The sequence below is a fragment of the Lampetra fluviatilis genome, chromosome 8 (assembly GCF_964198595.1).
Source record: "Lampetra fluviatilis chromosome 8, kcLamFluv1.1, whole genome shotgun sequence".
Classification (NCBI taxonomy): domain Eukaryota; kingdom Metazoa; phylum Chordata; class Hyperoartia; order Petromyzontiformes; family Petromyzontidae; genus Lampetra; species Lampetra fluviatilis.
Window position 1 is genome coordinate 11746151 of NC_136282.1, and position 17812 is coordinate 11763962.

The 17812-nt window shown below is 43.6% G+C and overlaps 1 protein-coding gene across 3 annotated transcripts; it reads right to left on the reverse strand.

Annotated features, from left to right (window-relative positions):
* Positions 1–5552: 5552 nt before the first annotated feature.
* Positions 5553–17488, reverse strand: LOC144933880 (histone-lysine N-methyltransferase KMT5B-B-like). 3 transcript variants are annotated; one of them, XM_078859152.1, is made up of 11 exons: positions 17425–17488; positions 13384–13623; positions 10830–10948; positions 10112–10254; positions 9724–9889; positions 9497–9606; positions 9022–9188; positions 8814–8833; positions 8548–8684; positions 8250–8437; positions 5553–8122 (listed from the first exon to the last, which is right to left on the reverse strand). In XM_078859152.1, the coding sequence occupies exons 3-11, from the start codon at positions 10887–10889 to the stop codon at positions 6780–6782; spliced, it is 2334 nt and encodes a 777-aa protein (XP_078715278.1). In that variant the 5' UTR covers positions 10890–10948; positions 13384–13623; positions 17425–17488; the 3' UTR covers positions 5553–6779. The 3 variants fall into 3 exon arrangements, with proteins under 3 accessions (XP_078715278.1, XP_078715276.1, XP_078715277.1); XM_078859150.1 differs by having other exon boundaries at positions 9724–9904; XM_078859151.1 differs by lacking the exon at positions 17425–17488 and having other exon boundaries at positions 9724–9904; positions 13384–14178.
* Positions 17489–17812: the final 324 nt, after the last annotated feature.

A 17812-nucleotide genomic window follows, 5' to 3' on the forward strand; every position in this document is an offset into this window, starting at 1 on the left:
ATACATGTTGGAAGCAATTAATGTATTTTCAGTTCTCATCCTTGCATTAGAATATAGAGTCGTTCACATATTGATGGTATCATGTGGTAATGCTCCATCACATGTTTTAAATCTATTACACAGTGAATATTGTGAACTTTCACGCGCTTGCAATGATGGCACGATTCAGAATCAGCATTCGATGCCAATGGGGGAAACTTTGTTGTTGTCGTTGCTACTGCTGCTGCGTGACTTGTTTTGAATCATCCTTCTCCACTTTCGTACCGTGTGTGTTTGTGTGTGCCTGCATGCGTGTCCCGTGTCATTTGTACCGTCGATTTCTTTGTGTGCGTTTCAGCTGAACGTCGCGTGTTGGGGCGCTGTCTTCTTTAATTCGTCGTCTCCCCGGTCGTGTGCCTCCTCGTATGTGTAGCGCTGTAAATGGCATGTGGCCTCATTTGTCTGCAGTTGCGAACGAGATCCACCAGGGGCAATACCTCGGACCGGCATAGGGACCGCTGGGATCCCCCGGGATCCCCTCTCGGAACTCTCTGGAAGGGAGGCGTGGCCAGGGGCGGGCACGCCTCCAGAGCTGTATAAAAGCCGGACCTCTGGACGGCTCGGGAGCCAGTTGAAGACTGAAGCCCAGCTATTCAGGACCCTGGGACTCACCTGACCCGCCTTCCTTGTAAGGGCTGGGACCGAGCGGGCCAGTGGTCAGGACCTGTACCTTGGCTGGGTAAGGTCTGAACAGCGTCCCCTAGGTCACCCTTAGCCGGAGGACCCAGAGACCGTAGCCCCAGTAGTAGGACACGTCAGTCCTGAGGCAGTACCTCCTTAGGCAGCGGGTGAAGGGGCCATAACCCCTTCAAGTGTTAAGGGTTCGCTACGCACTGTATCGTAGCCATTGTTAATAAACGTGTTTGCTTCTAACCGTTTGTCTCCACTCTCGTGAAAACCCGCACTACATTTGCATCGTCTCGTCCGGCGTCTTGTTTTGGTCACCGTCTTATTTATTGGTCTCCGTCGTCTCGTCGAAGCAATCGCGTCCGTTGCCCTCACGTTCCCGTCCTTCTGCTTTGTAAACACTTTCCACCGCCTTCCTTAGCATTGTCGTACTCCGTGCGCGCATGGCACAAACCACGGTGAAGTGGAGTGGAGTCAATGATGCTTAATGCATGGGGGGGGGGAGGGGGGGGTTAAAAGGAAGTAGCAAGGGAAGAGAGAAAGATCAAGGATGTAAGTAGGAACAGGGTGGAAAAGTGGAGAGAAAACCGGGAGCAAAAAGTCACGTGAAAGAGGAGAATCGGGAGGAGGAAGCTTAAAAAATGTCGATGCTGAATGCACGGAGCGGTTTCTGTTTTCAAAGGGGGCTGGGAGTGGATCTAGACACCGTTTTAGAGATATTCTGTGCGATTGTTTTCTGTACAGTCGTCGTTTTTGTCTCATCTGTGACGTGTGTACATGGACCGCTCTACTTACAAACGAGTGGGATTCCAGAGGGTCTGCCCGTAAGTCGATTTGTTCGTAAGTCCAACTTTACTCCTTTCGATTCCAAACATGTTGTGCGGCATGTACATTAAACACGGGGGAATGACTTTAAACGTTATATAATTTCGTGTAGATGCCACTGGCTCTTCGTGTTCTGCAGATGTAGACGCCACCACCGCCGTCTATTGCGCGGCGTTTGAACTTACGACACTTCGGTCCGAACAGGCAATTGGACATACAGACAGGTTTGTGCGTATCTCTGAAAAGTTCGTAAGTCGAATGTTCGTAAGTAGATGAGTCGCTGTAGTTTGTAAGCGCTAGGCTGCGTCTCCTTTGTGTGTTACCGTTAACGCGAGAGGGCAGATATGCCGGTACATTAATAGCAACAACAACAACAACAAGAAAAAATCGATTCACGCAATACGAGTCGATGCATGTGTCGCGTAAAGGTGAATCGACCTGATAGATATTTATATTCCTTGTCAGCAGCGTAATCCAACACCGCGCACGCGAACCAGAATACCACTGCACGTGCAATGACCATGATTACAAATCGTGAACGTTGCCACATTACGCAGCAATATTTCTTACATTTAGTTGCACAATATATGTACAGTGTACCATGCTTACATGTCCCCCCCCCCGGTACGAAAGAAGTTCAACACATACATTAGGGGCCGTCCATAAATGACGTCACGCGATTTTGTACGATTTTTGACCCCCCCCCCCCTTTTGTCACATGACGTCCTAAAAAGTCAGACCCCCCCTCAAATATGACGTCACAAAGCTCTGCCCCCCCCCCCCCCCAAAAAAAATATAAAACATGCTTCAAATCGCTTTAAACTGTTGTCATGGTAGTGCGTGTTTAATGTGGCGCTGCACTCTGGTGTTGTAGGAGAAATCGTTTATTAAAAAGTCTATTTAATTAAGTAGAACGTGTTGTCTATATTTATTTAAAGTTGCGCATTTTGATGTGACATCACATTTCTCAACCCCCCCCCCCTCGTCACACATCGTCACAAATATCTGACCACCCCCCCCCCCCCCTAGGTGCGTGACGTCATTTATGAACGGCCCCTTACTTCATTCTGTAAACATGTCCACGTTTCTGATCCACGTTATAGCTGGTATCACGCAATAGGAACACGCTTCTTTCGGCACATGACGTTGCTTTTCGCAATCGTGTGCCGTTTCCAAAAGCACACCAACCCACTCTCATCCGCCTTTTTATTTCATTGATTTCAGTCTCTTTTCAATAACTGTCCTAGGTATATATATACACACACACACAATGATGTACTTTCGGTTGTGTGCCCCTGATAGACGGGAGCTTGTACATCACTTTTCTCTTGTTGATCTTGAGCACCACTTTACAGCTTCGCTTTATTAAGTTCTTCATTCGTTTTGCTGGGGTTGACTTCAACTTTCCATGTTTCTGATCCACATGCCACAGGAAGCAATATGCAATGATTTAAACCTTTCTTTTTTTTTAGGCACATTATTACTAACCACGCGTTAGCCGCGCTCCAATTTTGTCCGGGACCATTCCCCCACGACACACAAACCCAAGCCGCAGCCACACGTGGTATCTGCACATGTGCAGACCTTCCCCTAGGTTGACTCAGCCGTAAATGAGCGCCTGGCACGGAGTGTGTTAACACCACACAAATTGTGTAATGTGTCGGAGTTTATAAGGTTAATATTATCACTTCCTTCTGTAACGTCATCACAACAGGACAAGTGCTGCAACATTTGAAGGATGCCTTGGTGGTGTTTCTTGATAATAAAGGAGATAGCACATTAATTGTAACATCAGCACTGGGACATTTCCCGTCTCCATCCTCGGTGTGCCAGAAAATGTACTGGTACACCGATAAGCTTGCAAAGCCCCAATGTAGATTCAAATAGGGGTTATGATGCTGACACTATACTACACTATACTGTATTCTCTGCCGATCTACAACAGCAGAGGTTCAGATAATTTCAATAGAACCTGCAGCTGTTTCACCTGTTTAAGGTCTACAATACTATCAAACGGCTATGGGGTTTGATTTAAAGCTTTCGTGACTACAGAGATTCATATTATTGGTTCTTTCGGTAAAGTCACGTAGAAGGGAAATAATAAAATATAAATATTGTTTTATATTTATATTATTTTATTATTTCCCTTCTAAAGAACCAAGAATATGGCTATGGGTTTTGTCTAAATGTGAATTTGGATGTTCCTGACCCTCTACTTACGATCAATGAGAACCTTCATTGTGGTAAGAAGTTAAAGCCATTCCCTTCACTTTGGAGGTGTGTCAAGGATAGCTCTATAACTCAAACACGAGCTTTTTTGACAATGTGTTTCAAGAAGCATCCCACAGGTTTACAAGTGGAAGTTCCATCTTTTACAAATATAAAGGGAGGAAGATCAATGCCAGGGTAGTCAATAGATGGATCCCAACTGCTAAGTTATGCTATGTATGCTGATAAACTGGTAATTGCCACTCAATTTGAGGAAGAACCTAGAGCTTGTCAAAAAAAGATTGGGCCTTACCATATCTACCAAATCACCTTCCCTGGCATACTGTAATCAAACATTGCACCCCCTAAAATCTCTTGTCACGGGGGTGGGCTATGGAGAGGGTGGAGTTCATATACCAAGACACTGCTCATGGTCAGCTTTGGTTTGGCTTGAGACCTCACTCCGAATCAGTCGAGTGGTGTTAACCTTTCATCAGCTCCCTGATGCTGTGAAAGCTACCTGGCTTGTCACTCGACATGAAGCTCCAGATCTTCTCAATGCTTGTATGACGTGGATCCCCTTACAAAAACACCTATATTGGACATATATTCAGTCTGTTCCATCATGGATTTAACCATGCTGGAATATGATATCAGATACCCGAATACTGTATCTTGGCATAATCACATCATTAGACGCCTCCAATTGGAGAGAATGCATCGTTGGGAGTTGCCCAAATTTGCAAGCACGGACTCCCCAAGAAACTTGATTGGCCGGATAAGGCTTGATAGAACATGGACTGATGTGGTATCAGACATTTAGTGGAGTGGTTTTCGATTTAATGGTCCTGTTCTTCACCTGAGGACTGCTGCTTGCGTAGTGGCCGAAACGTCGTGAGAATTTTTATTATGTTTTAATTTTATTATTTCCCTTCTACGTGACTTTACCGAAAGAACCAAGAAGATGGAGTGGTTTTGTTGAAAAGTGCAACCAGTGGTGTTAAGACCCAGCCTCTGTAGAAGGGGCTCATAAAAAAATGACTTGACAGTTGAAATCAGCCACTCTCTTAAAACAACGGGAGGTAGAGAATCGACAAAGGCAGCACACCAGATAGCTAAAACACAGCAAGTTGGCATTGTAAAAAGTACAGGTGGTGCATGTATAGCAGTCACTTCAATTAACTCCTAATATCTGGAATGTCCACTTCCTGCCAGCACTTTCGACATTTCACTTGACTCCGTGCAACTAGCCTGGCACAAGCACTGTGGCGACATCACTGCGACAGACCGTTGTTGAACGGTGGTGCGGTAATCCCAACCCAGCCTGAATTCTTGGATTACCTTACATTATCATCCATGTGAGCTGCAGTGGCATGCCCAGATGATTCATCAAACTTTAAAAAACTGATATATTTAGGCGTTTGTCCAAGAAATCACTGTGCTTCTTAGTATAGTGTTTTCAGAGTTTTGCATGGCCATGTAGTTCAAAGTGTTATTTACAATGAGCAGTCTAAAATCGACTGAAGATATTCCAAACGTTTAATCTGGCAATTTAATAAGACCACGACAATAGTTTTTAAAAATTGCAGTATGCAATCGAGATTGTTTGTAAGTAACCCTCTATACCATGATTTAAAATATCTGCAATGCTTCAAGTCGTAAATGGCACAATAGGTCAAATGGAAGATATCTTTGTAAATTATACATTTTCAGTGGCAGTTACAAGTGTAAAGGAGTTAACATATCCATGTAGTACTGTACTGTTTAATGAAATTGCACCGTTGGAATGCATTGCTAATTCAGCACCACCAATGTACATTACACACTTGCATATAATACATAAAGTGAAAGACAACTGTCAACTATTTTTTTTAATCGGTAAGCATATGGACAAATTATACACATAAAAACGTAGTGTAACAAAGACCAAAATTGATGATCCGCTGCTTTGCATTTTATTCTTACAATCTTCTTTGTTTTATTTTTGCAATAAAAACTTTTCATGAAGGCTTTTGGAAACACCAAAACCAGTGAAGAAAATCTACACCACCCATAGAGTTTCAAAGTTTGCTGTAAAATGCAATGTTTAGAAAACCTCAGACAACTGTGCAGCAAAATTTGCAAGGCCAGTGTGGCTGCATTCAATCAACGATTAAAGGATTTAAAACAGTCACAGTGCGGTTTTTTTTATCACGGTTTTAAAAATACCTTCACACGTTCAGCCACAACATATATGCAGATCTAACTGCAAAGAGCCTTTAACAGGGAGTGTTATACTTGCCACACTACCCTCCTTGCCTCCCAGTCCACCCTTGCGCTATTTGCTTATACTTATTTGGATGCCATGAATTTTACAAGTTAAATGCTATTTGTGTTAAGTGACTTTTCAGATACATTGTGAAACTTCAGCTTCAAAAAACTGCCAATGTAGTAGTCTGCACAAGTGTGATAATATTAGTGCTTTGCATGTAATATGGGTCAGAGCAAAACTGGGATCAGATGGGACAGACAGGCAAGTGTAAACACCCTATTTAAGACATCCATCTCACTCTAGTACTTTAAAGTCAGTGTACTATGTTTACAGCAATTACAGAGGTAGGATATAAAATGCACCACAAGCGCTGCATTAGAATGCACACCATTTATGGAGATCCTGTATATTCAACTTAATTCAAGTTTTGTAAAGGAACTTTAAGCTCCAGATTAAACTCACTATCGTGACCACAGCTTTTGTATCACCCATGTTCTTACTTACTTTTGTTGTCACTTGTAAAATTTGCTGAAAAAAAAAACATAAATAAGACTGAACTACAGTACTGTACAGTGTAGAGTTGTATATAGAGACTAACCAGCTGAGAGTTAAGAAATTTGAAAGCACAGTTGCAAAATCTGATTGCATTTGATAATGCTTTCAAGTTTACTATGGCCCAGCACTATACATGTGAACAAATGAAACATGAAGTGTGATGAGAATTGAACATCTGGTAATGTTATTTCAAGAAACTTACAGGAACAGATAAGCTGCCTCAAGATAAAATGCAGATAAACTCGGGACAGTGACAATTTATGTGCAACGTTTATCAAGTTTCACCATGGCTGTTAATGTTTTGTCTCCGTAGTGCCAGCTCCTTCTGCCGAGAGGAAATGTCAATGTCTATGGAATCGTTTCCAACAATCAGGCGCAACCTTTTAACCTGTGGAAAGTAAAGTACGCCTTCGTCAGGTTCGTCATTATGGCTGTCCTCCCTACACGAGCTACCCTCGCTGGATCCACTACTGCCACTACTGCCACCACTGCCGTGAGAAAACGTAGCGTCCGTTGCAGCTACACGCTCTTGCAGCCGTTCGCGGGACATCTTGTGCTGCATCCACTCGTGCGGACTTGACTCCGAGCCTTCGCCGTTGTCGTGACCAGAGTTGCGTCGCCGTCGCAAAGTCAGCTTGGGAATGCCCGTGTTGTTCTCCAGAATCAGCTGTGCATCGTAGCGGGTGATGGGATGCTTCTTTTTTCGTTTGCTAGGTGAGCCACTTTTGACCCTCTCCAGCACGTGACCATCCACTGCGCCATCGTGCCTTTCGTTTGTAGAGGTGGCAGTGAGGAAACCATTCGGTGACCACGCTGTGGGTGTACTTGGGTCTGCCTCAGATGCTTCTCGATTACAGTCCCATACAGAGTCTGACAAAGGGCTGATGAGACTTGGAGTGAGTTCTGTGGTATCACACGCCTTACCAGATTTATCCAAATTTAAGGGCCGTCTCATTTGCCTTTTCTTCTTGCGGCGGCTACCTTGTGAAGCTTTCCTCTGGTAAGGTGCAAGCTTCACACTGTCTGTATGATTGTCGCTCGCTTCTGACTGCGAAACTCGAACCCGTTCAGTTTGTGCTTCCTCAACATCTCCATCAACTTCCACCACCTCCGCATCGTCCTCATCATTTGCGTGCTGGCACTCTGCAAGCATCTCGTCAAAAGCGGTAGACGATCTGGTCCTTCTCTCACATCTTCTTTGGGCTAGGGGTGCATTAACCAATACAGCCCTCCTGCCTGACATCCTACCCTTCCAAACAGCTTTTCCATTGACACCATCCGCAGCGTGGTTCTTCCACACTAATTTGCCATTTGCCATGCTATCTGACATCCTTCCTTTATACACAGCCTTGCTGTTAAGCCCACCACTGTCTGAGCCCCGGCCTTTCCAGACAGCTTTGCCATTGGGGCCAACACCATTGCAATACTCAGCCCAAGAGTTGTGTTTAGTTGCTGTCTGTCTGGTGGATTTGGCTGGCTTGGTCCTGTTCAGCTTTCTCGATTTTTTTGTGTCACAGCCACAGCTGTTGGGCGTGGTGAGGGTGGAGCTTGGCAGGCTCCATGCGTTTTTGTCTTTCCCTCGGCTCCTCCTGAGCCGACCCGTTGGTCCTTCTTGTACTGCAGCAAAATAGAAAAGCAATGACTACCAAAATTTCAACTACAATAGAGCAATTAAAAAAAAAACCTGCATTTTCTAGTCGAACACAATTTTATAAATGGTGACATTTAAGAACGGTATGCCTACTCAAGTGCTGTTGTTTCTGAAGTAGAGCAGGATTGGCAGTTTTATCCCGACATCCATCCTGGCCTGTCGAGCTCAGCTTTTTTAACCTGTTCATCCGCTTGTCAGTCTCCCGGAAACCGTATTTGCTGTTAGTTATTGTGCCTTCGACGTTGGCTTTCGCTTTTGATTTGAAGGCACCTTCTCCTCTCCTTTAAAAACACAAAATCAAAAGTCAAGTTCAGTGAAATAAAATCGTCACGGGTGTGCTGTATGCCAAATGTTATTGTGTATTGATGTTGCAGGGGCCACACATGCTTACCTCTCACAAGTGTAACATTCGCAGAAATCATTGTTTTCCCCAAAGAAACCATCACCGTAGTGGCAGGAAATCTCCTCACCAGGCTCAATGTCTCTAAGCACCTTCACGCAGGCCGTGTCTCGCCCTGTTGACACGAACTGAAGAACCACGACAATGTTAAATCGTAAGTCAAGACATGGATTCTTTGCAACTGCAAGTGTCCTACCACAAAGCTTATGTGGCATGTTTGCAGTATGTCAGATTGTGCAATAGTACCCAACTTGTACCTTGCAATTCGGCCTGCAGTCTGCAGTTTAGTTCCAAGCCGGTCCATGCAGGTATAACCCAAAATTATGAACAAACAAAAGACACAAGTACAACAAGATTAGATTACTTTCTGTATGTTATGATTATTTAAACTAGCATTCAAATGTCAATAACATGGCATTTACAAGCATATATGCCAATAATAACCATTCGGGTTTTTCATATTACCGTGATTGATGAAGGCTGCAGGACCGAGCCAAAGTTGTGCACAGTTCTTCCGTGTGGAGTACATAACACTGAAGTCATTCACACCATGACGTAAAAGCATGTTCTCTTCAATCTCACTCAGCTCTGCGATGCAACCCACAAGCAGCTCAATCTTGTCATTCTTCTTCCTGAAAAGGAGTTTTAGAATTACTGTTTATGTGCATAAATTGCAAAAGGCAAGATCTGTAAAGCTGTAAGTTTGCACAGTAAAGACCCTGTCACACCATTTACATGAGTAGACCATTTTATGCCCATGCACTAACTGAAATTCCATATGTCAATATTACTCAAAAATAAATTGCAAATGAATAATTAATCTCAATGAACTCTCACCTGGTGAAACAAATGCTAATAATGTACAGATTTTACACACTCCAACAACAATAACAAAAATCTTCACGATCTTTCTGTACACTGCCAAAGTATGAAATCATACCACGCTCTTGTTGCAACCACTTTAGCCCCGTTTGTTTCCGAAGAGTAGCGATTACACGGCAGGATTTCAAAGCCACTCTCAGTCAAAAATGGACGAAGATACCGGAACACCTGTACAAAGGAACACAAAAATACATCATATCAAAACGTGCCCCACTCTTTTAATCTTAGCTTGATTTCCCATTTATGTTGCAAACATAAAAATCAGATGGTGACATTTACACTCACATGTTCTTTCAGGGTCTGCTCCTGGACTTTGTTCTTGGTAAGGAAGTAGTGGCGAGCCCAATCACCAGATGTCAGACCCAGATAGGCTTTTTCTATATCACCATCCTTCTTTAATTGCTCCATCACTTCCTTCAACTCCTCTTGCCGCCCCTTCACAGGACGAAATCTACAATACAGAGCACTTTTAATGCCCGGCAAAATCAAAACCTTTTAATAAACAACCATGCTTTTCAGAAAATTCTGAATTAATTGGCATCATTTCGACAAAATAAAATAAATGTAATTTGTGGATGTTCGTGTGTAAAGTTACGATAGGAGCACAGGGTGAAATGGGTATATTGAGAAGGCCGCGTGAACTGTCTGACCATGATTTTCCTATGCAACATACCTGATGTTCATCTTATGAGTCTGGAAGGCCAGGTAGGGGTCAAGAACCAGGCTGGTAGCAAGGTCATCATTGTCGCAAAGCTCCTTGGGTGTCATGCCTGTGCTGGGTGCGTAGCGTGAGCTGCGGTTCTCAAACACCATGGCCTGAATAAACAAAAAAAGGAGTCATAATATTGTTAGATGACTCGATTGTACATAAATATGCATATGGAAACAAGCAAACGTGCATATAAATGGACTTATAATAGGCACATGCTCTTAAAGCCACATGCGCATAATGGTATACAAAAGTATATATTTTATTTTAAACCTGACCTGTGTGGTAATATTTTTAGCAAATGGTTTCGGAATTTTTCCCTCTGAAAAAGCATGTCAAGTGTCTACAAACGGAAAAGCATAGTTCGGCTCTCAAAAAATGACAACCATCAATTTCCAATTCATGCACGATGGTTATCAACTGCTTGACAAGTTAATATTTTCCTCTTTCCAACAACTACTGGTTTGTTGTGCAAGGCTGACATAAAGGCAGACTCTTCAAAACTGTTAATACAGCTATGGGGATGTACTGAAGTTTGAAAGTGAAATCATTAAAACGTAAACGGGCATACATTTTTCATGCATTTAAAATGAATGCGCTCCCTCCGATGTCAAACATCTGCCGAGTACAAAAAACAACCATCGGCTATTTCGTTTGACATGCGTTGCATCAGAGGACTCACTTTGCAACGTCGAATGTCCGTGCTGAGAACACTGTGCGAAATGTGTGCTGGGGTTGTCATATGGAGACGTTAGTCTCCGTGTCCTACTTCCACCGCCATATCGCTGTCAAATGCCAGACCTAATGAGATTGTATGACAGCACACAAACACAACATGCTTTTAAGATTCCGGCTTGTTATGTAAGCAGGTACATAAAGTTTAACGATTGTAATATATTATCTGACATGCATCAAGTTACTTAATATTAGCGCTGCTTATATTTTTTAAAGGCCAAACTCAACCTCTTTGGCAGATCAGTACCTGAACACATTAATTCACACACTGACCAATAGAGGGCTTGAACGGTGATGCACGTCTCGTGACCTGCAGCTAAATGACATCTTCCTCTAAGTTTTTGCTACTACAGCACATAATTGCACTTCGATTGAGGTGACAACTAATTAAGTTACAATACTTCTACGACAATTACACTTTATTTTTACACTTCAGCTATTTCAGAAACTATTGCATACCATATCAGTGTGGTGCATGCATGCTTTTCAGTGGTAAAACGCAGCTATTTATTTTTAATTTAGGCTCATGGGGATTATTGGGAATGAAGTAAGATGTGAATCCCATTGAACCAATCACCTGTATACAGAATAATAGGGCAGTCTAGATTATTATTGATTCTCGGAGTAGTTTGAAGTATGATTAATACAATCTAAAATCAATGTAAAATAAATTGTAGTCATTCTATTCATAAACAGATACATTTTTTTGGAAAGGGGCATCCTTTTTTACGAGTTAGATTCTGCATATTGCAACAGATTAAAATGCGCTTATTTCAACTTCATTGAACTGGAATCCCGGTCTGTGGTAATAAGGATAGAGTTCTGAAAATGTACACATACAGTATTTACAAAAGTATACTTATCCAACTAAAAACCAGGACGAACATGCAACGTGTCATTTGTTTTTATAACACAGCAAATGCATGCTGGGCCCGTGGAATAACAATGGCGAAATGACTTCATGTGAAAAATATCACAGACAACTCTTATCAGTAAAATGTACGTACAACCAAATGAACAGCACGCGTAAATAAAAGTACATCATGCCAGTTGAATGTTTCAAGTAGAGCCATTCCATTTTGTAAAAATGTTAAGTTATTCGAAACCCACCCAACAAAAGCGGTGAAATTTCGATTCAAATAATTTCGATTCAAATAACTAATAAATGTATCATACTTATTCATACAGACCCAGTGCCCGGTTGCATATAACACATACATTAGATAATTTTCTCAAAAATTTCCTATTTAAAGTGGCAAAAAAATAAATTTTTAAAAACGAGCCAAAGGTGTTTTACAACCGGTAATATTGGTATACTGTACAGTCCAGTCCTGTACGAAACTCGTGTCCAGCGTTTCCTGCTTAAACCAAGTCTGCTGGAACACACCGGTAACGAAAAGGTGGCTTCCTCCGTAGGCTTGATGAACGTGAAAGAGACTGCCCAATCTCAGTTTAACGTGGAGACAAACAGCCTCATTTATTGCCATTTCGCAAGGGGACAAAAGTGACACATGCTCACGACAAAGCTGAAGGATGGCGAGGTGCCATAGCGAATACGAGGATGCCCTTTGCTTAACGACCTCGTCACCCTAAATACGACCCACCTCGTCGGATCTAGGAAAGGGGGGTAAAGCAGAGTACGAGTTTGGTTACTACAATAACAAACAACACGCTGAATTGTGTGAACTACCGGAGATTGCCGAGTGTAATTGGCATGGGGCCCAATAGATGGCAGTGCTGAGCATCGCCCCCTTGCTCAGCTCATGAGCCAAACATCCCGATGTGGCAGGACTCTCCTGCCAATCGGTCTCGAGACTCGACGAGGCTTCCCAAATGGTGAAACAACTAAAGGATCGACCGGGAGTGCTGTTATTGACGCAAGATGAGATCACAGTTGTCACCCAGCTAAGTCAAACATCTCAATGTAGAATGTACTCTTGAATATCAGTGGTGAGACTTAAGGATTTTAACAGCAGAGGGCAGTTATTGATGCCAGTGTCACCACCTAAAAGCCAACCATTTATAAGAACGAAAGGATCCTCCTGAACAAAAAAAGTATTAGAATTCGGCGAGCTTTTTCCGGGTACGTCGATTATCAATATCGATTAAAGTGAAGCTACACCTTTATGCAGCGGAAAACTCTTGAAACAAAACACCCACACCCAGCATAATCTTGACACGAAACCCTACTGGGCCTTGTAACACATAGTATATCCGACAGCACAACGCCGAAATCCACGATTATATTACGATAGGTACTGTCAAGTATTGGTAATCACAGCGCCTCCTGCCACCCCACCACGGGCCCCCCGAGCCCCGAGTCCAACCCGGGCAGGCGAACTACGACGGCCCCCGGGGCCCCGAGGCCTCGGCATCTCCGCCTCGCGAGAGAATGGAGAGGAGAGAAACAACAAAAACCACCACCACTAACAACCTCCTTCACCTCCCCCACGGTGTTTACTCCATTCACCTCCACAACCCAAAACCCCTCCACCACTTACCTTCCCGTGTCCATGAGTCTTGTGTCTCGCCCCGTGTCCGCGCCTCGTGGGTGGGGGGCTTTTTGTTGTCTTGTTGAGCTGAGGGTGGCCGTGGGGGGCCCAGTGGGGGGCCGCCGAGCTCCACCGTTTGCAGTTGTTTTAGGGGGGCCGGGGGCACGGTGCCCCCCCCCAAAAAAAATAAGAGCTTGAATTGTTTTGTTCTCTCTCTCACACAAAAAAAGTCGGTGATAGTTGATGCAGCTGGAGGAGGAGGAGAGGGGAGATGAGTGTAGACACGTCCACCGATTAAATGTGAAGAGGGTGGACAAGGAAAATGACACTCCGGTGTCGTGGGGGGGGGGGTGAAGAGAATCGTCCGGGGATGGTCGTGGGGGTGGCGGCGGTGGGGTTGGTGGGACACGGGGACCGCTGATTTTCGCGGACCGTCGTCGAATTAAACTGTAGCGGACACAAACCCCACACACCACCACCACACACCACCACAAACACCACACCACCACACACCCCAACACCACCACCACCCCCGAAGGCGTTCGCGGCGAGAAACGCCGACGCTTAATTACTCGAGGAGACGCGGAGAGCGAGTGTCCGGAGAAGAATCCGAGTCAGCGTTAACAAAAGAGGGTAGAGAGAGAAGGAGAGAGAGAGAGAGCAGGGAGATGAGATGATGGGGGGTGTTGTAAGAGAAGAGGGGAAAAAAATAAAAAGAGACGCGGCCCTCTAGGCCGAGGCTTTCGCGCATTAGGCGAGCGACGGCAGGAAGTGAGCGCCTCGCCCGGCGCGGTGGCGAGAGCGGCCCCCCCCCTCCTGCCGCCACCACCACCAACAACAATGCTACCAATAACCACACACTGCTACCAATAACCACACCGTCAGATGTGACCACACTGCTACCAATAACCACACACTGCTACCAATAACCACACACTGCTACCAATAACCACACCGTCAGATGTGACCACACTGCTACCAATAACCACACACTGCTACCAATAACCACACACTGCTACCAATAACCACACACTGCTACCAATAACCACACCGTCAGATGTGACCACACTGCTACCAATAACCACACCGCTACCAATAACCACACCGTCAGATGTGACCACACTGCTACCAATAACCACACACTGCTACCAATAACCACACACTGCTACCAATAACCACACACTGCTACCAATAACCACACACTGCTACCAATAACCACACCGTCAGATGTGACCACACTGCTACCAATAACCACACACTGCTACCAATAACCACACACTGCTACCAATAACCACACACTGCTACCAATAACCACACACTGCTACCAATAACCACACCGTCAGATGTGACCACACTGCTACCAATAACCGCACCGCCACCAATAACCACACCGTCAGATGTAACCCCACAGTCAGATGTAACCACACCGCTACCAATAACCACACCGCTACCAATAACCCCACCGTCAGATGTGACCACACTGTCAGATGTAACCACACCATCAGATGTGACCACACCACTACCAATAACCACACCGTCAGATGTGACCAGACCGTCAGATGTGACCACACCATTAGATGTGACCATACTGCGACCAATAACCACACCGTCAGATGTGACCACACCGTCAGATGTAACCACACCGTCAGATGTGACCACACCACTACCAATAACCACACCGTCAGATGTGACCACACTGTCAGATGTAACCACACCATTAGATGTGACCATACTGCGACCAATAACCACACCATCAGATGTGACCACACCGTCAGATGTAACCACACCGTCAGATGTGACCACACTGTCAGATGTAACCACACCATTAGATGTGACCATACTGCGACCAATAACCACACCGTCAGATGTGACCACACTGTCAGATGTAACCACACCATTAGATGTGACCATACTGCGACCAATAACCACACCGTCAGATGTAACCACACCGCTACCAATAACCACACCGTCAGATGTGACCACACTGTCAGATGTAACCACACCGTCAGATGTGACCACACCACTACCAATAACCACACCGTCAGATGTGACCACACTGTCAGATGTAACCACACCATCAGATGTGACCACACCACTACCAATAACCACACCGTCAGATGTGACCACACTGTCAGATGTAACCACACCATCAGATGTGACCACACCACTACCAATAACCACACCGTCAGATGTGACCAGACCGTCAGATGTGACCACACTGTCAGATGTAACCACACCATCAGATGTGACCACACCACTACCAATAACCACACCGTCAGATGTAACCCCACCGTCAGATGTAACCACACTTTCAGATGTAACTACACCATCAGATGTGACCACACTGCGACCAATAACCACACCGTCAGATGTAACCCCACCATCAGATGTAACCTTGGCAATCTTAAAAAGTCACCGATGATATTTATCATTTGCGTTCAACGATTCTTCGCTACATTTGTTTCGCTATATATATTTTTGAAAGTACTCGATCACAGTCCGAACATGTTTGTACCGGAGTTATAAAAACTCAGTTTTGTTTAACCCGTGGTAGCCTTTTCACGAGCAATATTATCCACGAGGTTTTTGTTTGGGTTAGATCGCGTGAATATAAATGTGCCGTGAAACTCGCCACCACCACCTGACACACACACCAATTAGTAAGGTTTGTCAGGTCGCCTGATGATGCTGGTTGTAATTACTGGCAAAACGTCGTACTCGAATTGTAAATGTTGTGGGTTTACACTCCAACACACTGGTGTGCTGTGCTAGTAACGAATTGGCATGTTTCGTTTACGTGACAAACCTTACTAATTGGCTATGCCGGTTGGTGGTGGGTTTAATTAAATTCATATTTACTCAATCTAACCCAAAAACCTATTATGGAGCTATAAAGCTATGTTTTCATAGATGTCCAGGAGTGAGTGACTCGGGAGTTTTGGATTTAAATGCTAGACCCTAATATTTTGCTGTTTGGTAAGAGTAAGTAAAGATTACAAAAGTGTGGGTTCTAGATAATACAATAATATATCCTTCAATAAGAATCTTTCTTTAGACTGCATGAATCTGATAATATATTAAGCTCTTTTTCACAGATGTCCAGTATGGGAGGGTGAGCAAATAAAATGTATGCCACTGAAGACTTTTCTTCTGTAGACAATATTAGAAGCACTGGTCGATAACACGTTTGGATGGGAAATTCAAGCTAAGAAAATAGCATGTGCAGATCATGATACATCCTTGAAAGCAATTTATGCTCCTGCATGAGTTCACGTTTTAGAAAAGTAACATTGATTTTGAAAGCAGTGGATGATAATAGGGTTCATTTTGAATGCAGTGGTAAATGGTGACATACAATACGGTATTGCGCTAATTTATTTTGGTGCTTAGTGTAATAATCTATGGATTCCAACACCAAGTCTATTATCATTGTAATTATTTACTAAGTCAATGATGTGTAGTGGATTAAAAATATATCCTTCCTTGAACATTTTTTGTCAATCAGGACGTTAAGAATAATAATTTGATGCAAAAAAACAGGACTGTACATTGTATTCCTGCACATGCAGAAAGTTATATTTTTATAATTTTTGCACGGTACAATAGTAATTCTACTGTACTCGTTTCCAGTTAGCCTTTCCTAAAAAAAATTGAGCAAAATTCTATTCTTGCAAGTAGCATGGACGAATGGTAAAATATACTTGAAAAGCATGTCTCCCAATCAAGGCTTAATTTTTTTAAAATAAATGCATGTTAGATGAAATAACAGAATACTTAATTCCAATTAAGTACATTAATTTCTCCAAATTTGTATTACAAACCCAGTGTGTTTGGTGATTAGTGCAACAGTTAGTCTATCACTGAGGTTCCAATTCACTATTTTGATCACATATTTGAGTGCTGTGTATTTGTGTAAGGCTTGAGAGCTAGAGTGAATGGATTAAAACATATACATGAAAAATCATGCATACGCGTGTGTTCTTTAACCTTTCCAACATACGTTGGGCGGTGTAAGTATTTCATTGACAGTAATAACAGTATCGCTCGCACCAGACTTGAGCCTTGGATAGTCGCCTGCTGGAGAGTGAGGAGGGGGGTGATGGCATTGACTCATTCAATCTTCTTGTAAGGCAATACGGGAAGAGCAGGATTTTGTGGCATCGCAATACTGAGCGATGTCGACGACGTGGATAGGTCCAGGTTGATGTTGATGCTCTGAAATTGTCATAATGGCAAGAAGGTGAGTTCATTCGAGATTAATTTGACAATACAAACGAGATTTGAAGTTTTCGTGACTGCAAGGATTCATACTCTTTGTTTTTTTCGGTAAAGTCACGTAGGTAAAAAATAAAATAAATAAAACGTCGTGATTTAATTTAGTTGTTTTCATTTATTTTATTTTTTACCTACGTGACTTTACTGAAAAACCCAAAGGGTA

Excerpts from the sequence above, each read along its gene's own strand:
- LOC144933880 (XM_078859150.1), bottom strand. The coding sequence starts at position 10,889 with ATGACAACCCCAGCACACATTTCGCACAGTGTTCTCAGCACGGACATT. Across the intron at positions 9,905-10,111 it reads ACTCATAAGATGAACATCAG|TGCTCTGTATTGTAGATTTC; the intron begins GTATGTTGCATA and ends GGGCATTAAAAG. Across the intron at positions 9,607-9,723 it reads AGCAGACCCTGAAAGAACAT|GTGTTCCGGTATCTTCGTCC; the intron begins GTGAGTGTAAAT and ends TCCTTTGTACAG.